The sequence below is a fragment of the Megalobrama amblycephala genome, linkage group LG23 (genome assembly GCF_018812025.1).
Source record: "Megalobrama amblycephala isolate DHTTF-2021 linkage group LG23, ASM1881202v1, whole genome shotgun sequence".
Lineage (NCBI taxonomy): Eukaryota > Metazoa > Chordata > Actinopteri > Cypriniformes > Xenocyprididae > Megalobrama > Megalobrama amblycephala.
The window spans coordinates 5,680,530-5,705,217 of NC_063066.1; the positions used below are offsets into that span (position 1 = coordinate 5,680,530).

General features: G+C 35.6%; 2 protein-coding genes across 6 annotated transcripts; both read right to left on the bottom strand.

The window, feature by feature from the left end:
* Positions 1-304: 304 nt before the first annotated feature.
* On the bottom strand, positions 305-9,505 carry emx3 (empty spiracles homeobox 3). Its single transcript, XM_048177029.1, has 3 exons — positions 8,671-9,505; positions 3,103-3,287; positions 305-1,542 (listed from the first exon to the last, which is right to left on the bottom strand). Exons 1-3 carry the CDS (start codon positions 9,017-9,019, stop codon positions 1,375-1,377), a joined length of 702 nt encoding a protein of 233 aa, XP_048032986.1. The 5' UTR covers positions 9,020-9,505; the 3' UTR covers positions 305-1,374.
* Positions 9,506-14,822: 5,317 nt separating this feature from the next.
* Positions 14,823-24,437, bottom strand: b4galt7 (xylosylprotein beta 1,4-galactosyltransferase, polypeptide 7 (galactosyltransferase I)). 5 transcript variants are annotated; one of them, XR_007182696.1, is made up of 9 exons: positions 23,729-24,437; positions 23,299-23,337; positions 19,789-20,118; positions 17,773-17,998; positions 17,592-17,675; positions 17,375-17,479; positions 15,406-15,798; positions 15,280-15,316; positions 14,823-15,082 (listed from the first exon to the last, which is right to left on the bottom strand). XR_007182696.1 is itself a non-coding variant. In XM_048176035.1 (7 exons), exons 1-7 carry the CDS (start codon positions 23,779-23,781, stop codon positions 15,643-15,645), a joined length of 993 nt encoding a protein of 330 aa, XP_048031992.1. In that variant the 5' UTR covers positions 23,782-24,437; the 3' UTR covers positions 14,823-15,642. The 5 variants fall into 5 exon arrangements, 2 of the variants coding, with proteins under 2 accessions (XP_048031992.1, XP_048031993.1); XR_007182695.1 differs by having other exon boundaries at positions 14,823-15,316; XR_007182694.1 differs by having other exon boundaries at positions 15,280-15,798.
* Between the last annotated feature and the right edge of the window lie 251 nt (positions 24,438-24,688).

Here is a 24,688-nt window from a genome sequence, read left to right on the forward strand (position 1 = left end):
CGGTGATGACATTTGATACTGTGATGTTTTGCACAGGTTTTGGCGTGACACTGTTTGCACATGTAAATCCAAAGGTGGAGATGTTTGTGTTCGCTTTCAAGCATTTATATGTTCAGTGAGCATGTAAGTACACTATTATTGAAAGGATTTATGCCTAATGATACCTATTTTTTATGTTACTGAACCAATTAAGCTGTGGTTCATCAGGAATGCAAAAGTATTGTCTATTGAAACTATAAATATCTGCTAAATAAGGTTCCCAAGCCATTCTGTAGACCATATTATAAATAATTTCCAAACAGTCTTTAAGTTAAAGTTTTATTATCTAATAGTCTGGCGGAAAAAAAGTAAAACAAACACATACCAAAAAGATTCCTGAACAATGAAGACAAACAGATGGGACTACAGTGCTTAACACCTTAAAGAAAACCCAAAAAAAGAAACAATCTGTTATGAAGTGCTACAAACCATTCTGGGTCTTAGAGGTTAGACTGCATTTTTTTTTTCTTTTTTTTTTCACGTATTTAATTGAGTAAAGAGAAATTCAAACATTTCCTAAGCTTCTAGTTCACTGATATTTGAACTCAGTTCAAGAGCCATTGTGGTAACAAACATGAAAGAAAAATAATTCTCACACAACACGTGTAAAATCTTCAGTAAGCTTTAACCCAGATGTAAAACACAAAATTAAATTTTGGGTTCGGAGCTCAAATGCATAGAAAAGTTCACTCATTCAGAATAAATAGAACCATTTCAAATGTATATCTGACTGTGAGGGTATTTCACCACTTGCCCAAAATCTGCCTGGTTTATAAAAGAATGACTGACATTTTGTAAAATACGTATCACAACATTTTTCAGAAGTACATCTATGAGTGATATTTCATTCACACACTGGATCGCCCTATTGGTGTTAGACTGCGGCCATTGAATGTCTAAATCAATTTAACACTACAAAACATTTATCAATCTATTCATTAAGGTGTTTATTATTACTTTTGTCATCCAGTATACTTCTTTATGATGGAAATGTTCTGACTGATAACAAAGGAGCAAGATAGTAGTGAAAACTTACAAAAAAACAAAAAAATAAGCGTACAAAAAAAGTCTTCATTGCTCTGAGATGGAACGTGATCCGATATGAAGAGGTCCATGTGTATTGCATACAGTCAAGTCTTAATGAGCAGTTCAGCTGCTGACGTCCTTTGTTCTGTTGTGCCTGATCAGAAGTCAGCAGCAGCCGACGGTGACTCGGTTCCTTAGTTTACACACCAAGTTCAATTCATGACACTGTCTGTCTGAAAAATATCTTTGTGGCAGGGCTCCATCAACACGACTGATGTTTATTACCCGAGATAACGCAGCCGTACGATGTCAGTCTTCTGAAATGACGTCAATGTCCTCAGGGCTGCCCTGCTGCGTGGCCACCCTCCAGCGGCTCACGTGTTGACTACCCTTCCTCTTCTGCTGCGAGTCTGGTGACTCTTCCTCCAGCTTCTGTCTCTTGTGCTTGGTCCTTCTGTTCTGGAACCACACTTTCACCTGAACAAGAACCAGAAAGAGAGCTTGTTTCAATATAATAATAATAGTTAATATACAGTCAAACCAAAAATTATTCAGACATTTTTGATATATTTTTACTAGTGGGTGCAGGACACTATGGTTCATTTATGTAAGTGAGGATAGCAAAATAAAGTAAACTGTGACACATTATACCCAAAAATTCTTCATACAGTGGATTACCAGTAAAATTTATAATAAATTGGGACCAAAAATTATTCAGACACTTTGACCTGACCATTATCTGACATAATTAAGATTATTTTTTTCTGACACAGTTTAACTCTGAGATCTTGTCATATTTTATTACCATTTTTTTAAACTATAGTGGATAAACTGTATTAATGAATGAAATGTTCAAAGGGTCTGAATAAATTTTGGGTTGAGGGTATATATATATATATATATATATATATATATATATATATATATATATATATATATATATATATATATATATTTTACTAAGCATATCACCCCCATACTGTGTTTGCTATTAAAAATACTTTTGCGGCACAATATTATTCCATATAAAAACATGCTTATGCCTGTTGCTTATGTGAAATGTGATTGTTGACGTAATCTCTCAATCTGGTGAGGAAATCATGTATCACGATTGCACAATGTGTGGAAACATGTGTAATTGCTATGGATAAAACTTTAAAAAAAAACATCTAAAATAAAAATAACTGTAAAAATAAAATAACTAATTGCAAAGGTTTACAGAAGCTGTCCCTAAGTCTGAAACCACTAGTGAAAGTGCTTTGCATTTTAATAGTTTAATAAAAATCATTACAAATGAACATTTGAATGAAAATTTTAATTAAAGATTTACATTTTTTAATTTAAAAATGTATCTGGATAAAACTATATAAAAAAAACATCCAAAATAAAAAGTCGCTGTAAAAACTTAATTACTAATTAAAAAGGTTTATAGCAAGTGTCCAAAAATAAGTCTGAAACCACAAGTGAAAATGCTTTGCTTTTTAAAAAAAAAAAAAAAAAAAAATTAAAATAATTACAAATTATGTTATCAGCATGAACATTTGAACAAACTTTTAATTAAAAACTGTATATTTAAAAAAAAACATCCAAAATAAAAGTAACAAAATAACTCATTAAAAGAAAGATTCACAGCATGTGTCCAAAAGTCTAAAATAAGTTTCTTATTTTATGTCATAACATTTATTTCTTAGTTTTTTTTTTTTATTATTCCATTTCTTAATCCCTGATTGTCAGCCATTTGAACCCCTCCGTATGTCACAACAGGTATTGCTCAAGCCTAACAATCCTACACGAGTACATATGTGAATGTTTGTGAAGCCGATTGTGAAAATAACCAATAAATGCATGTTGTATACATGCTTTGGAATTTATACGGCCTATCCCAAGGCAATGAATGATGAATACTTCCGTCCTGTGAGAAAACTAGATGAGTAAATGTGTGTTCACATCCCGTGCCGTTAGCGAGCAGCGTGTGTGTGCGGTGGAATGCAGCCGTGTGCGGTGAAGGGATCGACCCTGACGCCTCTGCCTCCTCACCTGTGTCTCTGTCAGGCACAGCCCGTTGGCTAACTGCTTCCGCTCAGCTCCCACCACGTAATGGTTCTTCTCAAAGGCACGTTCCAGCCGTAGCAGCTGCGACGGGGAGAAGGCCGTGCGGATGCGCTTGGGCTTGCGAGAGAAAGGCCCGTGTAGCAGCAGGTTTTCCGGGCTACCGTCGTCACCTGGAGACAAGAAGCAGGGTGGGACATGTTAATTAGCCAGTGGATGGGATTTAAAGTAAATAAATGACAATAACAAAGAAAATGTATACATTCAGGAAAATTTCAGTGTTAAATTGGCATCCAAATTGGACTGCTTCCTTTAAATTACATGTGTGTGTGATGTGCATTCATTAAAATTCTTTCAGAGCTTTTAAAATAATAATGGCAGCCATTGCATTGACATTTCTTCATTTAACAGATGTATCATCCAAATGCTCCTTATGCATTTATACAAAATAAGTGTTTTGCATAGGCGCAGCATTGCAGACATTAAGCGCAGGATTGCATGTCTTAATTGAGCCACATGAGTTGATTTGAATAATTCCAGGTCGGTTCCAGACACGGCTGATGTAAAGTGTGTTCGCGCCGCATCATTCAGCTCTCTGTGCATTCAAAGATGAGTCTTTAACCTTCGGCCCTCCTAATATATGGCATTACCCTGATTTTCATACAAATGCACGGCTGCTAAAAAATCAATAGACATCCATGGTTGAAAAGATGCAAAAACATTTGTGATGAATATGTTAATTGTCAGTTAAGCAAATCTAAATCCCCTACATTTGGTCTGATTATATTCAACATGAGGCAATAGTAAAATTTTGTCTCCATCAGCATCAGGGCAAACGTGATTTTCGCTCGACCCCAGACGACATCTGGAGGGCAGAGTACGTGCGCCGTTTATTGCAAACACACAAAGAGAGAAAAACATTTTTCATAAACAAATGGATGTGTAATTGACGTGACCACTTCAGTGTTTGGAGAGCTATGCTTGAAAGAGTCTTCAGAAAGATGACGACCGCAATCACGTATAAACAAAATATTCTCGCGGAGCGGTTACAGGGAGGACAGAAGCGACAGACCGTGATCTTTTGTCAATGAAAAAACAACCAAAATGTTTCAACGTTCGCATCAGGTGTGCAACCGCAAATGTACATCGGTAACATGCAAACGTCTCGAATAGGCGTTTGCTTCAATAACGACTTTTTCCAAGCATGCAATTTGGTCCATGCCCACACATATAGGCCGTGAAGCTGCTGAAATTGCCAGTGGCGATTGCTAAAAGCACATTACGACATTACATGGAAGTTATAAAATATATCCAGTGCCCAGAAATACTTTCACAATTCCAAAGGCTCACTCTAACCACACATTTGGATCAACTGATTTAATCCAAATCCAACTTGTTAGCCATAAGAGTTCAGTTTACACAGAACCCATTCACATTTTTAGCACTGATCATCAAAGAAAGCACAATGATGTACCAATTCTGAGCACAAAAGCTTACTAATGGCATCACCAGAAGATGAAAAGAGGATTAGCGAGAGGCTGCTCGGACTTTAAGTCTTTAAAAACTCCGAAACCAAGCCTTTATCTGCAGACAATAGCTTTGAACTGACTCCTTTCAGAGGAGCATTAAACCATCACAGAGAAGCAACTTCAGCTCTCAGCCTCAAACACTGCTTAACATACACACATTTCTAGGCATCCCACTGCAGAAAAGACTTACATTTTTGGCCAGTTGCAACATTCAGGGTGTTTGTTTCCATGCACAGAATGACTAGTTCGTAATGGTCGCTGTCGCAAGCCTTCATTAGCAGAGACTTCCCAAATAATGTTTGCGCTTTGCTTCTATTTTACTAAAAGGTGCATATTTTCTGTCACAGCACTGTCATTGACAACTGCTTTCAGCTGGTGTGCTGAAAACGCTTTGAACACCAGAGGCAAAAACAATGGAGACATCTCCGTGCAAAAATGAGGGGAGCTGGGTGAAAGAATGTAAATAATGAGTTCTGCGCGGTTTGAAGGTGTTGAAAAGCCCTCCTTAAACCTTCCTCAAGGTGCACTGAGCGCCAACCAACCAAAACCCACCTCAGTGGCAACTTTCCGAAACTTTAAAATCAAAGCGCAATCTTATTCGTGTACGCTCAGTGCTCCCGGCCTGGCATCATCAGCATGTGTGGCATCACCTCCGTGTCTCGCGAGAGAGGTGGTGGATCAGACGAGTAGCAGGCCAGAACACTGACAGAGACTCAAGCCTCCTGAAGTGCTGGGAGACCCTCCGGGGGTTTGGACTCAAACTGGCCTATCCACGGCAAGAAAGCCCCCAACATGAGGAAAAGGGAACCAGATGGCACCCAGATCAGCTTTACTACCATTCCCTTGGCACAAACAAGCTTGGTCTTGTCAGTGCGGTTCTCATTAGAGGCAGGGAGAAGGGTGGCCTATAGTGGGAAAGAAAGAGGCTGTACCCTTTGGTCTCTCTTACAGAATGAGAGTTCCCCATTACACTGCCTTCTGAAATTTTGATTAAATATTTGGGGGGGGGGGAGATGCTATTATATATATATATGTATATATATATATATATATATATATATATATATATATGTTTGTTTGTGTGTGTGTATACATTTTGTACTTTGATATATATATATATATATATCAAAGTACAAAAAGACTTAACTGTTATTATCTGCTGTTACTGGTATTATGTTATTACATTATTATTACATTGTTATGTTATTTTCATTACATTATGCTTTGGAATGAGGCCTCTAAAAATGACCGTTCAATCAGTCAATAGTATTAAAAATCTGCTGATAACACTGTAAATATATATATATTATTATATTATTACATTGTTATTACATTATTACATTCATCTATCTATCTCTTTCTTATATATAAATTATATATATATATATATATATATATATATATATATATATATATATATATATAGAATACACACACGAGAGATAGATGAATGTAATAATGTAATAACAATGTAATAATATAATAATATATATATTAGTTACATATATTAACAGTGTATATATATATATATATATATATATATATATATATATATATATATATATATATATATATATATATATATATATATATATTTTTTATTTTTTACACACACTAAAAAATGCTGGGTTAAAAAACAACCCAAGTTGGGTTGAAAATGGACAAACCCAGCATTTGGGTTGTTTTAACCCAATGGTTAGGTTAAATGTTTGACGAACCTGCTGGGTAGTTTTATTTAACTCAACTATTGTATTTAAAAATGACTGTATTACTTGCTTAAATGTTAATTTCCGACATATTTTGGGTTCATTTTATTAATATGTTTAATAAGTGAATATTTATTAATAGGTTTAATGAATAATAATTAAACAATAAACATTTACTAAATTGCTTATTAATAAATGTTCACCTTTTGATTATTATTGTTGCCTCTAGAAATTATGTGTCTGATTTTTAATTTCCAACCTATATTAAGCCAGCCATATAGTAATTTTTAAACAATAATTGGGTTAAATAAAACTACCCAGAACGTTGGGCAAACATTTAACCCAATCACTGGGTTTGTCCATTTTGAACCCAACTTGGGTTGTTTTTAACCCAGTATTTTTTAGATATATAAACTTGACTTTTATTATTGTTATTTTATTACATTATTATTACATTGTTCCCTTATATTCATAAGTTATGATTTGGAATGAGCCCTTAAAGAATGACAATCAACAGCGTTGAGTCTGCTGATGACTCTGTTTACCTTACAGATTTTTATTGTAACCCGATAGCGCACAAATCTCAGAAAAAAAATGCATCAGTGCCACGGTCACAGTCTGTGAAACGTACCCATAACACGAAACCCTGCTCATGTACAACAGCAGGCCGGTCTGGGATCCTGTTTACCTTGTCCCGCATGACGGATCCGAGGACATGGACGCATCTCTTTTCCCATTCAGTTAAAACCTATGGACACATTAGCGCTGACACTCTCTTCGATAGGTGATCCTTTCCCACCCAATCCCCACGGCTGCATTTAGTCTTGTCTAAACAGTAGTTTTCTAGGTTATTGGACACCATCAGTGAGTGGATCGGCTCTGTGTGTAAACAAAGAGGCTCTATCTGAACCCCGGATCTGAGTAATAGTGACAACAACCTCTGACTTCCACCAATTACCTGAGCAATGCCCTCGAGGACTGAGGTGCAGCTCAGGACCCTACAGCAAAAGTGGCTGGGCTTCCCATCACAGCCGATAAGTTAAACCGGCCAGAGATACCTATAGCAGCTTTAACAAATTGCCTGGTAAACAGGACCTGCCAGTATCAATTACACTTTTTTAAAGGACTCTGCAAACAGGATTATCAATAATATTCTAGTATTTGATTTTTAATACTAATAGTAATAATGTAAAGAAGTTTGAAGAAACATTCATCTCACAGAGATGGTGATAAAAAATTTAAATCAAGTTAAAATAAAGCTCTTAAAGGAACAAACATTTGAAGGCTGATTTTTTTTTTTTTTTAATTAGTTGCCTATCAAATCCATGAAGTACTTGTCCAAATAATTGTTTAAAAAGCTAATGTAATTAGCAGTTGTTTGCTTTTTATCATGGTAATTTTAAGAGCTGTAAATATTAATGAGCCTTATAATAACAAATGTGTTTAGTCTGTGGAAGAATCACAAATATAAATAAAAGTAGTTGCCTGTTGCACATTGACTACCTCATAAAAATATTCACATATAATTATTTTTGTCCACCCACAATAGTGTAATATAATTATTTAATTAGTTAATGTATATCGTACATTTAAAAAAAGAACTGGAAATGATGTTAGAGGTATTAAGAAGATGCACACACAAATATTTACAAAAAAAATTCAAATAACAGTAAAATAATTATTTAGATGTGCTATTTTTATTTTAATAAAATGATCCTAAAAGGATGAACTTAAGATGAAAGTTTAATTGAAGTAAAAACCTAATTAACAGTTTATACTTAATACTTAAAATGTATAGGCTTCAGAAAACAGATAATGCTTTAATAATGAATTATTTATATTATAATACACAGTGAGAGCTAAGCATGTTTCAAACAAACAGGAAAAAGCTATTTGTATCGAACAACGTTCCCTTCTTTAATAACATAAGCTAAATATGTGATCAAAATAAATTAGTGGCATTTCATAATGTAATGACGACTATATAATAATTATGCAATTCGTGCAAAATGGACGCTTCATCTAATTTAAATCAAACCTTTTTTAAATAAGCTAACAACCTTTATTGCACGGCATCATTTTGGTTATGATCTGGATTAGGCTACTTTTTTAAAATCTATATTTTTATATATATACTATAAAATGAGAGGTATGCGCATCGCCATATAGTCTGTAACAATTTTGAAATGATGTTAAAATAAAACATTGAAATCAAAATTGGACCAAGAGCTGCTGAACACCTCTTTTAAATCTTCTCAACTCAATAAATAGCCTATTTTAATTTCTCACTCCATCCTCAACATGACAAAACAGATTTTTACCTTGGAATCGATGTCCCAGATATCTGTTCCTCAACACCCACGGGTAGAAGTTCAAGGTTTCTCTCTGGTGAGGACTGAAGAAGGGCTGTGTGGGGATCTGGAGGTGACGCAGAGACAGGCCGGAGTTGGTGGAATGTGTGGCCGGATCTGTGAACATCATCTCTGGGCTGCTGCTGTACAATGTCCTGCCTGAGTTCTGGAAGCAGCTCCCAAAAGGAGATGGATGGATGGATTCAGTAAACCTCAGAGCAGTGGGTCTGATGGGCTCATCCGCAGCGGCGCTTGAGGAATTGGAGTCTTTACCCACAAGAGATTCAATAGTGAAGCACTTCTTATTGTGGTGGAACATTGTGATGATGGCTTATAAAAATTCTCAGTCAATGGAATGGAATGGAATTTCAAATGGAACACAATCGAACACTTTGTAACCGATTATGGACGTTTAAAAAAAAAAGTCAAAAAGACATTATTTATATAGTCCCTCTACAATCCATAACTTCATATGGTTCCTTTGGCTCCTTCAGTTTCGTGGGTTGCAATACACTTCCAATAGCTGCAAATGCGTGAGTTTCTGTCAGCAGTTGTGTTAAAGTAATTCAGATCTCATCTCCTTCATGTCAGCTGTCTCATGTGAAGCAGGCATCAGATCCTCCGATGCCGATCGCTGCGAGCTCTTATGATCGATGATCCGTCAGCTTGTGCGCCAGGGCTTGTCATGATGAGCCAACTTCAATACCTGCTCGCGGAGCTCCGACAGCGAGGTGTGGTGCGCATGCGCAGAGCGTCGCACACTTCAGTTAATTACAGCCATTTTGTGTTGTGTAAAAGAAATTCTGTATTTGAGCAAAAGAGTTCAACAACATATGAATGAATGTGTCAAAACAGAATTTATGAAGGTTAAGAGCTAGATCATTTTAAAATGAGACAGCTTCAAAACTTTCTGATGACTTAGCTATGCTTATCAACAATTTGTTTAATTTTATTACACTGTGAGATTGCTGTTTTTTTAATTATTATTATTTTATATAGCCTATTTTTTATTTTCATTTTTTTTTGGGAGATAGGCGGAAGCAGGGTTTTTTTAGATTTTGTTTTGCTAACCGCGTCATAATTCGTCACGATATTCCTTTAGGCTATTATTAATTTCTTGTCTTCTACAAAAAAAAAAAAAAAAAAAAAAAAAAAAGTCTTCTTATAGCCAAGAAATATTTATTTCCGTTAATATTTTTTCACACACTGTGAAATGTTTAATTTAAAAAATCGTTTCATAGCCTATTTAAACATATTCTAAAAGTGTACTACATTTAGCCTAATAATAATTTTTCACACACTGTGAAATGTTTTATTTGAATATTTATCGTATGTGTAGCTATTAGCTAAAATAGGCTAGCGCTAACATCGGTACGACCAGTAAGAATTACAAACTACAAATGTAAAAATTCGTTGCAGCAAATAATAAATAAATAAATAAATAATAATAATAATAGGCTAATAATAATACAATATGCCAATAATAAATAGCATTAAAATCACGCCACATTCATCCATGCCATTATTTGCTATTAGCATATCATTTGCAGCATTAATAGCCTACTTTTTATACCCTTGTTGTTGTTGTAGCAATCAAATAATTATTTTCTCTATTTTAATGAACTCTTCAATAAAGGATATTCCTTACAAGTGAAGAAAAGAGCCTAAAAGAGAGAAAAAGAGATTTTTATTTTTATTAGGTGAGCATCAATAGTGAAATCTTCAATATGGTTAACCCATCTAGCACTTATTTTTATTTTTGGATAGAAATCATAATCATGGCAAGAGAACTCAGGAATCTGAACTCAGTTAAGGAGTTTATGAAGGTGTCTTAATGAAGCAGACATAGATCAAGGGAACTGGGCATTGATCTGGCGGCTTGACATGTCTCGAGTGCCTCTCCTTGTCTCATTTGTCAGTTACAAACGCAATAAGTTGTTGAGAGAGGATGGAGGCTAATGGGGTGGATCAGAGTCTCGGAAACCCTGGACAGATGTCACCCTTTTGAGAAGGAACAATCGTGGCTCAGGAGCCACACAAAAGCCCCCCTGCTCAGGCCTTTCACAATCCACCCAGCGGAAACCCATGTGAACCACGCAGGGCACAGACCCCACTGAGCCCCAAAGCAGCCCGTCTCCAGCCCTCTTGTGCCTCCCTTCTCAGTCCCTCTGCATATAATTAATAGCTTTCTCTGGCCAATTTTGTCCCCTTTGCCTCAAATACAAATGGCCATTAACATCTATTAATTTTGCCTCTGGCAATTGATTGCAGAGTGTGCACAGCTGAAAGGCTATAACAGTTGGAGTTTTTGTAAGCACTCTGGGTGTGAAGGCGAGTTAAAATGTGATTATTGTTCCCCTGCCTGGAACTAACTGGTGTTAAACCCTCTTTGAACACGGAGAAGCCAAGATTGGTTATTTTACTAGTCATTAGCTGACTCAGAGAAGCTAAATTAAACAGATGACCATCAATAGGCTACCTATTGACTTGAGGAACATGATGAAAAAATAGCATGTTCTGCCCTATATTCACTATAAAAAAAATTAGCAAATCAAAGATACATTACAAAAAAAGGTTGAATTAAGCTATCTAATTGTAAAACTTCTCAGATCATGAATAGAAATCAAATCTATTGTTAACAGACAGCCACAGTAAAAACATTTCTTCATTATTTGCAATCATTTTATAATATTTTGCAATAATTCAGCTCTTGATTTTCGGGTTTGGATTTAAAAAAAAAAAGTAATAAATGTTATAAAAACATTTAATAGCTATCCTATAATAATTTTATATAAAAAAAGACAGTCATCATCGTAAAACACCTGTAAATATAGGCTAATAAAATAAAAACAATATTATGACATTCAACAATATTTGCATGATGTAGGCCATATATTGGGAAACTAAAAGAGGCAGTAGTTTAAGCACACAATCACTGTTTACTATTAGTTAGTAATCGCTCATGCAGTCTGTTTATCCACTAACAGACTGTACAAATTAAATGCATTACATGTCATGAATGCTGGGGCAAATACTCAAGGATCTGATACAGCCTTTTTGTTAGTTACAGTTTAGAAATAAGTGCCTGAAATGACCATGAGCACACGCAGATGTGTGGTGAACCTCATTCTTTACAAACAACGCCCTCTAGTGTACCAATGTGTAAAAGACACAGAGCATATCTATCTATATATATACACAACAAATGCATTTAGACGTGCTTAAAATCGATGAATTGAAAGCATGGTCGGCACTTAGATGTTCAAAACAATTAAATAGTAAAACGAACATGGCATGGTGTAAGTAGGCCTTCACATATATGACCATCTGATCTGGACTGTCTTTCACCAGAGAAAAGAAAAAAGAAAAAAAATGTGAAAGCTTATTGCATTGTTTGAGGTTGGAGATCACATAGGCTAGTTATTATGATTTAACAATAACAGTGGTATCTAACCTTGGCAATTTTGACAATCACAATACCTGAAAACCAGTGTATTACTTAAAGGGATAGTTCACCCAAAAATGTAATTAATTACTCACCCTCATGTTGTTCTACACCCGTAAGACCTTCATTCATCTTCTGAACACAAATTAAGATATTGTTGATGAAATCCGATGGCTCAGTGAGGCCTGCATAGACGGCAATGCCATTAAAACTCTCAAAGTCCATAAAGCTAAAAACATTTTTGAAACAGTTCATGTGAGTTCAGTGGTTCAATCTTAATATTATAAAGAGACAAGAATACATTTTGTGCGCCAAAAAACCCAAAATAACAACTTAACATCTTGGGCCGATTTCAAAACACTGCTTCATGAAGCTTCTGAGCTTTATGAATCTTTTGTTTTTAATCAGAGATTTGGATCTCCTATGAAATTGCTAAACTGCTGAAATCACGTGACTTTGGCGCTCCGATTCACTGATTCAATTCGTAAAGCTCCAAAGCAGTGTTTTGAAATCGGCGCAGATAATGTCGAAAAGTCTTTGGTTTTTTTTTTGGTGCACAAAAAGTATTCATGTCACTTTATAATATTAATGTTGAACCACTGAACTCAAATGAACTGATTTACAGTGGGTATGGAAAGCATTCAGACCTCCTTAAATTTTTCTCTCTTTGTTATATTGCAGCCATTTGCTAAAATCATTTAAGTTCATTTTTTTTCCTCAATGTACACACAGCACCCCATATTGACAGAAAAACACAGAATTGTTGACATTTTTGCAGATTTATTAAAAAAGAAAAACTGAAATATCACATGGTCCTAAGTATTCAGACCCTTTGCTCAGTATTTAGTAGAAGCACCCTTTTGATCTAATACAGCCATGAGTCTTTTTGGGAAAGATGCAACAAGTTTTTCACACCTGGATTTGGGGATCCTCTGCCATTCCTCCTTGCAGATCCTCTCCAGTTCTGTCAGGTTGGATGGTAAACGTTGGTGGACAGCCAATATTAGGTCTCTCCAGAGATGCTCAATTGTGTTTAAGTCAGGGCTCTGGCTGGGTCATTCAAGAACAGTCACAGAGTTGTTGTGAAGCCACTCCTTCATTATTTTGCTTAGGGTCATTGTCTTGTTGGAAGGTAAACCTTCGGCCCAGTCTGAGGTCCTGAGCACTCTGGAGAAGGTTTTCGTCCAGGATATCCCAGTACTTGGCCGCATTCGTCTTTCCCTCGATTACAACCAGTCGTCCTGTCCCTGTAGCTGAAAAACACCCCCACAGCATGATGCTGCCACCACCATGCTTCACTGTTGGCACTGTATTGGACAGGTGATGAGCAGTGCCTGGTTTTCTCCACACATACCGCTTAGAATTAAGGCCAAAAAGTTATATCTTGGTCTCATCAGACCAGAGAATCTTATTTCTCACCATCTTGGCAAACTCCATGCGGGCTTTCATGTGTCTTGCACTGAGGAGAGGCTTCCGTCGGGCCACTCTGCCATAAAGCCCCGTCTGGTGGAGGGCTGCAGTGATGGTTGACTTTCTACAACTTTCTCCCATCTCCCGACTGCACCTCTGGAGCTCAGCCACAGTGATCTTTGGGTTCTTCTTTACCTCTCTCACCAAGGCTCTTCTCCCCCGATAGCTCAGTTTGGCCGGACGGCCAGCTCTAGGAAGGGTTCTGGTCGTCCCAAACGTCTTCCATTTAAGGATTATGGAGGCCACTGTGCTCTTAGGAACCTTAAGTGCAGCAGCAATTTTTTTGTTACCTTGGCCAGATCTGTGCCTTGCCACAATTCTGTCTTTGAGCTCTTCAGGCAGTTCCTTTGACCTCATGATTCTCATTTGCTCTGACATGCACTGTGAGCTGTAAGGTCTTATATAGACAGGTGTGTGGCTTTCCTAATCAAGTCCAATCAGTATAATCAAACACAGCTGGACTCAAATGAAGGTGTAGAACCATCTCAAGGATGATTAGAAGAAATGGACAAAGCAAAGGGTCTGAATACTTAGGACCATGTGATATTTCAGTTTTTCTTTTTTAATAAATCTGCAAAAATGTCAACAATTCTGTGTTTTTCTGTCAATATGGGGTGCTGTGTGTACATTAATGAGGAAAAAAATGAACTTAAATGATTTTAGCAAATGGCTGCAATATAACAGAGTGAAAAATTTAAGGGGGTCTGAATACTTTCCGTACCCACTGTAAATATGTTTTTAGCTCTTCTCTGTTCACATTTTTCTCTCTGGTCAAAAAGTATATTTAATTACCTCATATATTTCAACAAGCATTTAGAAAGCTTGCAAGCTAACAAGAAACAAATTTCATAAAGTGTGTCCAAACATTTAACTCTTAGTTTAGGTCAACAAAACCCATCTTAAAACCTCATTAAAATGACTATCAATAGCCATTCATTTGCTTAAGATAAAATTAAGCGGTTCATGAACAGTACAATGTCGTGGAGCTCAGGATGCACTAATGTCATATACTGTACACAAACCTCCCTTGAAATCTATTTTCTTTTTTCTTGAAGCATCTCCAGATAGAAGGGATAGAAAATAATATCCAAATAAGTGGGGGCAGGCTTAACAAATTCTCTTTCCAGACACAAACTAATATTGCTCTACTGGTAAATGTGAAGTAGAACCCGTATTTTAAAAAGACAAAGTAATTGTTGCATTGGCATAGAGTCATATTTTCTTTATTTTTTTGGCAAACATGTTCTGTGCAGTTGCGTTGCAGTTTGTTGCCACAGGCACAATAAAGCATCTTAGTTCGACAGTACTCATTTCACAGTTTGTGTTCAGGCATTGCCAATAAAAACAAGTATGTGGTGTCTGCATTTTATTAACCTTTGCACTGAAAGCCGTTTTTTGGATATAGCTTCATGCCTCCAGTCTCTACACAATCTTGTGAGTCTAAGTTGTAAGAGCATTCCATGCATTCTGAAACATGGGAGGGAAAGTAAAAAGACTTGAAATTAGGAAACATTTGTTTTTATATAAATACTGAATAATGTGCAAATACAAAGTACCCTTAAAACCCACTTCATATATATAGAATATTGTCCTATTCAAGACATGACTTTGAATTCAAGCAAAAAGAAACAATTTTGTCAAGACAGGGCTGAGAAAATACTCACAATTGCACTAGGAGAAACAGTCCAAAACAGGCCACTGCTACAAGTAAAATATTATAAAACTCATTAAAAATCTGACATTTGGATGCTCGTATTTGCAAAGTTGATGATGCAAACTCAGTGCAGTACCTGACATTGGTCCATAGATCAATTCAAAAATGAGGCAGCACTTCATCATGGATGAAGTCCACAACACTGTCCTATAAAAATAAAACTCAGAGAAAAGTTTTCCCCACAGTCACGTATTCAAGTCCTATTGGTTAGACGATCACGGTGTGACTGGCACTAATAATCTGCGAAAGCTTTTCTGCCACCACAGAAGGAGAATACGTATCATTCTGGTGTTACAGGTCCTGCTCAAGCATGTTAGCTGGACTGGCACCATGGGGTCTGGCTGAGGTCACACTCGAGATAGGTGCTGATGACAGTACATGGAGCTCCACTGATGGTCACTTCCTTTCGGGATTCCACCTTGTAGCGGAGGTTAGTGAGGCCACCCTCGGGGTCCACCTTAAACTGCTCCTGTCGAAAGCAGACAGATATGAATCCAAACACAGGAGGCTGCATAATGACAATTCTGTCATGACAAAGACATCTACCGATCGAAACAAGTAAACTGTTTGTTTCATTTTGGAAAGACTGTATACGTTCGTAAATTTCAGTTAAGGTGTCGACATACCTAGTCTCTATTATTTCCATCTTTCCACACCTTACAGTATAATTTTATTTAATGCCATGTCAGAATCTGAGGCTTTTTCCATGGCAAAAACTGAATTACAAAAATACAAATATCATATAAATACAATAAAAACCAAGCAAACAAACAAACACCACAAGTTTCCACACCTTACAATAAATAATAAACTACAAAATAACACAAACTTAATATATAGGATAGAATAACATATGTAGTAACCAAAAATTCTCAAAACAATATTATATTTAATCTAATATATATTATTTATACGGAAGAGGATTAGGGCCAAGCAATAATAAAACAATAAAACCATCGAGATTAAAGTTGTTAAATTTCGAGAAAAAACTTGTTAAATTGAGAAAAAGGTCGAGATAAAATGTTGAGAATAAAGTCATTAAATTACGAGAAAAAAAACCTCGTTCAATTTCGAGAAAAAAGTTGAGATAAAATGTTGAGAATAAAGTCATTAAATTACGAGAAAAAAGTCGTTAAATTACGAGAACAAATTCGTTAAATAATGAGAAAAATGTTGTTAAATTACGAGAACAAATTCATTAAATTACGAATTTGTTCTCATAATTTAATGACTTTTTTCTTGTAATTTAATGAGTTTATTCAACATTTTATTTTGACTTTTTTTCTCGAAATTTAACGAGTTTTTTCTCGAAATTTAACAACTTTAATCTCGAGATGGTTTTATTTTTTTATTATTGCTTGGCCCTAATCCTCTTCCGTATATTTATAAATATATTTAAATACAAATATATTTATTTTTATTGTATTTGTCTTCGATCTCGAGTTTATATTGCCAGTCAAGTGAGATGGATTATTGTTGCCTGTAGTTTATGCTCATCCATATAAACAAAACAATAATAATTTAGCTTGTAAAGAAAATCATAAGCAACGACAATTTATATTTGTCTGCTAAATGGCTGAAAAAGATTAATTTACCTTTATAATGATATAAAATGTTTTGTTCTAAACAAATTCAGCCAAATATGTCCAAATGTTTCACATAGTAATGCTAAATATTTTATGAATACAGCTCATTACAAATGAATCAATCCACATCTTTATATCAATTTAAATACTATTAATAAGTTCAGAAAATTAATACTTTTATTTAGCAAGAAAGCAATATATTTATCAAAACTGACAGTAAAGACATTTATAATGTTACAAAAGATTTCTATTTCATATAAATGTTGTTCCTTTGGAACTTTCTAATCATCAGAGAATCCTGAAAAAATGATCACGGTTTCCACACAAGAAATGTTTCTTGAGCAGCAAGAAGGATTGAATTGTAATAATATTTCAAAATATTGCTGTTTTAGCTGTATTTTTTATCAAATAAATGCAGCCTTGGTGAGATTAAAAGATTTTCTAAATAATTATTTCTACCTGCTTTTGTGCAGCGATCCGCTTCTGGTCTCTCTTCCTCCAGGCTGGATCATGGATGTGTCTAAATGTTTTAGTTCCTGTAGTAATACCAGTTGGCCTAAAAAGCTGCAGAGATTCAAACTGTTTATATAAAATAAAAGGCCACCACAACTCCTTATAAATCCTATAAGCAGATGCATTGAAATAATGTATAAGTAAGTGTTCAGTTCTCTTGTACCTCAAGTTTAGCCGTTTTCAGTCTTCTGAAAAACTCGTCATCTTCTCTTCCCCATCCCCAGAAGCGGTTTGACATCCCATTGCACTACAGGCAAAAATCACAAGCAACTGTAATTTGCAGTCAAATTCTGCAGTTCTGGAATCAGTAATGATTTTTGTCCAAATGTATTCAGGTTTCTTACCATCTGATAATGTTTCTTGGTAAGCAGCAGGATCCCTCCCACATACGTCTTATAATGATATAAGGGATGGAGCTCTGGTGAGGCCACATGGAAGGGCCCTTCCTCTGGGAATCCATAGTCCAGATCCTCATTTTGGGGCAACAAGTCCACATCATGCATTGCAATGTAGTCCGTGTCATTACCACTTTCCATGTAGCCAACATTAATAAGAGAGGCACGATTGAACCTGACAAAAATGAGAGTCAAAATCCAACTGTTTTACTCCATAACACTTGTGTAATGGATATTTCCTTTCCTCCAATGATTAAAGTGCCCCTATTATGCTATTTAAAGGTTATTAATTTTTTCCTCATACAATAAGCTTACATGCATCCAAGGTCAAAAACACTTTAATTTTCTTACAATATACATTGCAGCATCTCCTCTTGTCTTACAGTGTCTGAAACAGTTCAACAAAGGATTCAGTCTCTCTAAACCCCTCCTTTCCAAGAGCTTACTCTGCTCTGATTGGTCAGACGGCCCAAGCGGTTGTGATTGGTTGGCTGCTAACAGCATGTGCTCTGGATGCTTCCTCAGCACCTCATACACAGTAAGTATTGTTAAAAATATCAATATTTTGATACGTATCAATACTGATATATCTGAAACAGTTCCAATACAGCAGTGTCAATACACCAATACCAGCTGTGCATTCTCGCTCTCTCTTCTCTTTGACGGTGAACTGACATGCTTCCATATGGATGAACTAAAAACGCTCGCTCTGCACCAGTGGACACTCACCATCATTCGTCTCATTCATTCTAGTTGAATAGTGCTTGTATTGCACATAATTTTACTAATTCCTGCAGGTTTTGCGCTCACACCAAATGTGCATGTGCCACTGATCTATATAAGAGTGGCACTCTCATAAAGCCACCTCTCAAAAAGCTTGCAAGTACCAAATTAACTTCTTTTACACGGCTTATTGCGATTAAACGGTCAAATACATACAAAATTATGTTAAAATGCCCATCTTGCCAAGTATTCAGGTAAATACAGTCAGTTTTGGAACATAAATAGTTGAGAGAAGACACATGTTGAATTGGATCTGTGCATAAACTCTTAAAGTGACAGCAGACTAATAAACCTGTTGCTCTCTGTCATGTTAATCAAAGAACAAAAGCCACAGAGAAAATCACTCACTGCTCTTGACTGAATAACTTTAATTGTAAGCATAATCTGTATTTTATTCTTACAATTAAAACTATCCAGTGTTATTTTACATTTGATTACTTTAATTTCTGTAGTATTTCTTACCAAAATACTATTGTTAGACAAACCTGAAAATGTTTATTTCATTTGTCTCTATTCTATTATATTTATTTGTGCTATAATTGGCTATTTGTTATTATTACTGACTGTATACTTGTCTTTTTTTGTAAATGTATTTCAACGATTCAAATAAAGCCTTCCTGTCCGGTGTGTAAGCTATTACAACAAAATACCCAAATTATCAAAAAAAGATATATATGGCAGTTTTCCCCGTGGTATTGAAAATTATATTGAATACCGATATTTTTCAAGGTATCGTATCGAAGTTGGAAGTTCCAGCACCGTGACACCACAAATACACAGTGATAATATGAACAGTAACGATGGTGTCGTTTTTACCGTATCATATCAAGCCCAAATCCTCATTCTTTTGAAGTGTGTGCAAAGTAGATTTGCTTTCTCAGCCACAGCTACAGTGTTTGAGGGCGGGTCAAAGTAGATGTTCGCAGGCAGCCAATGAAGATCATAGACTGGCATTATGCAAGTTTGTTACAAACCTGTGACTCATTTCAGTCAGTTCAGAATCGGTTCTTTCTTTTGGGAGACAATAACTTCATTTGTCGTGCTCTTTGATCTTTGAAACTTTGCAGACCTTTTACATTTACAAATAGTTATATTACACAATACATGACAATATCTGATAAAGCATAATAGGGACACTTTAAAGAATCACAAAAAGTCAAGACAAATAGTAAAATGACTCACCGAAAGCGATCCACTTGGTTTAGAATAAATATTTTATGTCGTATTTTCTTTTTGTTGAGGAAAGCGTGCATGTAAGGGACAAATACAAGCAGCTCTTCAAAGCGCTCTCTGAATGGCACGATGACGGCCATTTTGTGAGGACCCCAGGAGGGGTCATCAACAGAGGAGGACTGTCTCTCTATGGGACAGGGCTGATGAGGGAGGTGGCTGTATCCAACAGTCTGGTTCATGTCTCCTGAACAAGTCAGCTGCACCCAAAGAAGGGACCCAAAAACAAACACCATGCACAAGCCGAAGAGCTTCCAGACGGTGCATTTCCTCGACAGAAAACTGAAAGCATAAATACATGTGTGAAAACTAAACATAATTGAGCTAAACCTGATATATCACCTGTCTAATGCAGGGACAAATCAAAGCGCAGGTTAGAATTCAGGTGAGTATTAGGCAGCATTAGTAGGAGGGACATTCCCATTCTTGAGAGCATTTGATTGGACAAAATGAATGAGCTCAAGATGAGTCATCAATACTTTTGGTTAGTTTTCCCAGAAAATTTTAAATGTGTATATCTATAAAAAGTGCAAAGCTAACAGACATCACCTTAAAGTCATACAACTCTAGTTTTAAGAACATATGTAAAAGATTACAGAGCTTAAAGCTGCAATATGTAGATTTTCGCCGCTAGAGGTCACCTATTCAAAACAAAGGTGTAACTTGATGATGCCGAGTTTGAGCACAGAATCATGGGAGATGTCGTCTTCACCTCACAGCCGGTGGAAAAGAATCAGGACTCGGGCAGAAATCACGTTAAGATTATTAACGTTACTGTAGTATGAAGCAGAGCAGGGCGAGTGATGTTGGAGCTGAACGAGGCCGCTGGAGCGATTGCTAATGAGAGACGAATGCAATACATGGCTAGACGGCAGCAGGGCTTTTATTATGCCGCAGTCGCCACTTCCACTTCTTCCAGTCAAGCATATGAAGTATCACAGCGCTGTTTATCATATTAGATACACTTGAGTGTGTTGAAAATGATGTTATAACATTATTCTATGCGTTCGAATGAGATTTTAAAACCGGAAACTGAGGGTAACGCGGATATGACGCCATTGACTGGTGACTCCCTGACACGTCCCGTATCCTAGGTTAAAAAATAAAAAAATAAATAAATAAAAATCGCGATTTTCTCACGATTTACAAATAGTTGGAAACATTTGGGATGTTGTAAGTACTCAACTGAACAAAATATATAACACTGGCCTAGTGGTTTTTGGATATTTTACTGCAAAAATCTTACATATTGTGCCTTTAAAGGGTTAGTTCACCCAAAAATGAAAATTCAGTCATTAGGTACTCACCCACACCTGTAATATATTTAAAACATTTCATGTGACTACAGTGGTTCAACCTTAATGTTATAAAGCGACGAGAATATTTTTTTTGTGTGCCAAAAAACAAAATAGTGACTTTATTCAACAATATCTAGTGATGAGCGATTTCAAAACACTGCTTCATGAAGCTTTGATGCTTTACAAATCTTTTTTTTTCGAATCAGTGGTTCAGAGCACGTATCAACCTGCCAAAGTCACGTGAACCATTGAAATTTCTAAACATTTCGAAACACTTTTGACATAACAAAGCCTCGTTACTGAATTCACGTGACTTTGGCAGTTTGATACACGTTCCGAACCACTGATTCAAAACAAAAGATTCGTAAAGCTTTGAAGCTTCATGAAGCAGTGTTTTGAAATCGCCCATCACTAGATATTGTTGAATAAAGTCACTATTTTGCTTTTTTGGCACACAAAAAAAATATTCTCGTTGCTTTATAACATTAAGGTTGAAGCACTGTAATCACATGATCTGTTTTAAATATATTACAGGTGTGGAACGACATGAGGGTGAGTAACTAATGACTAAATTTTCATTTTTGTGTGAACTAACCCTTTAAGCTTTCAGTTAGCCAATCGATCAAAATTAAAGCAACGTACAATATACAGCAGCAAGCATTAGATATACTGGTTGACAAATGTCAAAGAAGCCCATGCATCTGTAAAAACCTGGTCTTGCTCAAACACACTTAACTCCATAAAGTCTACTGTATGCTTGATATATGAATTTTAAAGCCTCTAATTACCAACATGATAAAACCTGTGCTGAAAACCCTATTGTACACAATCTACTACATTAACAAGTAAACGGTCTTTTAGTATAATTGTATAAACGTTCCCCTTCAGGTTGTGGTACACATCTTATTGCTGTGAAATTATTGATTTTTATGTATGAAGTAAACATAAGAATAGCTTTTATATAGTTATTAATACTGCAAGATGAACACTTACTGAGATGAAGCAACTTATGTTTATTGACATGATTTCTTCAGAAAAATGTGAGCATCAAATATAATCCATCAGTCTTTTGAGTAATGTTTATTTGTTCATCTCTCAATCATCATTATATTGAATTGCATTACATGTTTTGCGAATAATATCATACTAAGATGTATTATTGGGAGATATAGAGTGACTACTGATATGTATTTTAATTTTATGCATTACAATACATATCATATTTTCATTTTACTTCTGGCCATATAAATATCAGCAACTTCTCCAATTTGTATATTTATGTTCAGTTTTGGCTACTGAATAGAATTTGTGTTTTATTTTCCTCCTAAAGTGTGAGCTCTATATAAAACATGCATTTTTTATATATTTTGTCTTAGGTTTAAAGGATTAGTTCACTTTCAAATACAATTTTCCTGATAATTTACTCACCCCCATGTCATCCAAGATGTTCATGTCCTTCTTTCTTCAGTCGAAAAGAAATGAAGGTTTTTGATGAAAACATTCCAGGATTTTTCTCCTTATAGTGGACTTCAATGGAGCTTTAACTATAAATGCTCATCTTGAACTAGCTCTCTTCTTCTTTATTTGAATTCCGGCAGTGTAGACGCTGCTAAGTGTATTACTGCCCTCCACAGGTCAAAGTTTGAACTAATCGTTATATACTTGCATTAGCATATTGCATATGACAATTTAGTTCAAACTTTGACCTGAGGAGGGCAGTAATACACTTAGCAGTGTCTACACTGCCAGAATTCAAATAGAGAAGAAGAAGAAGAGAACTAGTTCAAGATGAGCATTTATGGTTAAAATGTATAAAATTAAATATTTTTTAGAAAATGAGTGATGGTTTCTCTAGATAAGACTCTTATTCCTCGTCTGGTATAGTTTAAAGCCCTTTGAAGCTGCACTGAAACTGTAATTTTGACCTTCAACCATTTGGTGCCCATTGAAGTCCACTATATGGAGAATAATCCTGGAATGTTTTCATCAAAACCTTAATTTTTTTTTTGACTGAAGAAAGAAAGACAAACATCTTGGATGACATGGGGGTGAGTAAATTATCAGGAAATTTTCATTTGAAAGTGAACTAATCCTTTAATAAACAGCTTGAAATGTCAGGCTTTACAGGGTTAAAACTCTTCACACTTATCTTCATCATACTCACTGAACCGCTCCATGATCCCGCACCCTTTGACTTTCACTTCTTGAAATTTTGAAAACACATAAAAATACTATAGTATTTACTAAAGTAAAGTACTGTACAGCAGTGTATTCAATGTAGTATAATATACCCTATAGTTGTAGAAAACTTAGTACAGTATTGGGCAATGTTTATATTAATATAGTTGTTATATTACCACAACAAATGAATTCAAGTACTTTACTATAGTACGGTTCAAAAACACTATAATATGTTTACTATAGTATTTTTTTCATGTGTGAGCAAACAAAGATTACAATTTTCATACACAGACCACCATTTCCAAATAATTACAGCAATCCAGCAAATGGAATTACTAAATATTATATATGATCATATGATATATAGTGATCATATGTTGATATGCATGTTATGATTAGGCTGAAGCGTTTACCTTCTATCATCTTTGAAATACAGCACAGGTTTTCTCCGTGAAGAGTACATCATCTTTGTGCTCTGAACTAGGCAAGCAGATCGTAATATCTTCACATATACGTTACTTCGTTGAAACAGCCTTAGGCTTAAAACGACGACGTCTACATGTTAAAACCAAATTTCTCGTTTGCAATAGTGTCTTTTGTCCCTTTCCATCATAAATGCTCTGCCACTTTAAACCACATTCTTCTTAGTTGTCTGCTTGAACGCTCTCTTGGATAATAGGTGCGACGCTAATCACTCTATCGACCCTAAAGCGCAATAATTAATCTATTTCATGCTTGTGTCTGATTAGAACATTTCAGTTACACGTCACTCATAACGGAGCGCGCACGGCAGGAGCTCGCGGAATAATTTCAGGGCGACAAGTCCGTTTGAATTACTACAAACCACAAACAAACTATATAGTTTGCCCGTATTTTATATGCCGCGTTATTACCGGTAAACTTAACTGAGAACTGTGACAAAAGAAAAAAATCACACGCTGGCTGGAATCGTCCGTCTTTTAAATATTCCTCTGGAAACAGAGTGTAACGGAATAAAGTTCCGACCTGACAGGTACATTTAGTTTTAGAGACATATATTGCGAAATTAATTACAGTTATAAGCACAAAGCGAAGGTAACCAGTGGAAATCAGAGTGCGACGTGTCATGTGATAAATGTAGAAATATGAATACACTAATGAGAAACTGTGAGGTGAAGTTCGATTCTTTTTCGCGAATCGATTCTTTTGAATCGTTCGTTTTAATTCAGAAAAAAATAAAAAAAATCAGTAATTGTTATTTTACGCTATTGTATATAGATAGTATAATATAGTATTACACACCCTATTAAAGCGTTATGGTAGGCACAAATTACTGTTTACTGAATATGACGTCATGACGTAAACTGTAACTCGTTGCATAGATTTACATAATT

Excerpts from the sequence above, each read along its gene's own strand:
- b4galt7 (XM_048176035.1), bottom strand. The coding sequence starts at position 23,781 with ATGATGTACTCTTCACGGAGAAAACCTGTGCTGTATTTCAAAGATGAT. Across the intron at positions 20,119-23,298 it reads CGGGATCATGGAGCGGTTCA|TTTTCTGTCGAGGAAATGCA; the intron begins GTGAGTATGATG and ends TTATGCTTTCAG. Across the intron at positions 17,999-19,788 it reads AACCAAGTGGATCGCTTTCG|GTTCAATCGTGCCTCTCTTA; the intron begins GTGAGTCATTTT and ends CATTTTTGTCAG.
- emx3 (XM_048177029.1), bottom strand. The coding sequence starts at position 9,019 with ATGTTCCACCACAATAAGAAGTGCTTCACTATTGAATCTCTTGTGGGT. Across the intron at positions 3,288-8,670 it reads TCTGGGACATCGATTCCAAG|GTGACGACGGTAGCCCGGAA; the intron begins GTAAAAATCTGT and ends TCTTGTCTCCAG. Across the intron at positions 1,543-3,102 it reads TGTGCCTGACAGAGACACAG|GTGAAAGTGTGGTTCCAGAA; the intron begins GTGAGGAGGCAG and ends GTTCTTGTTCAG.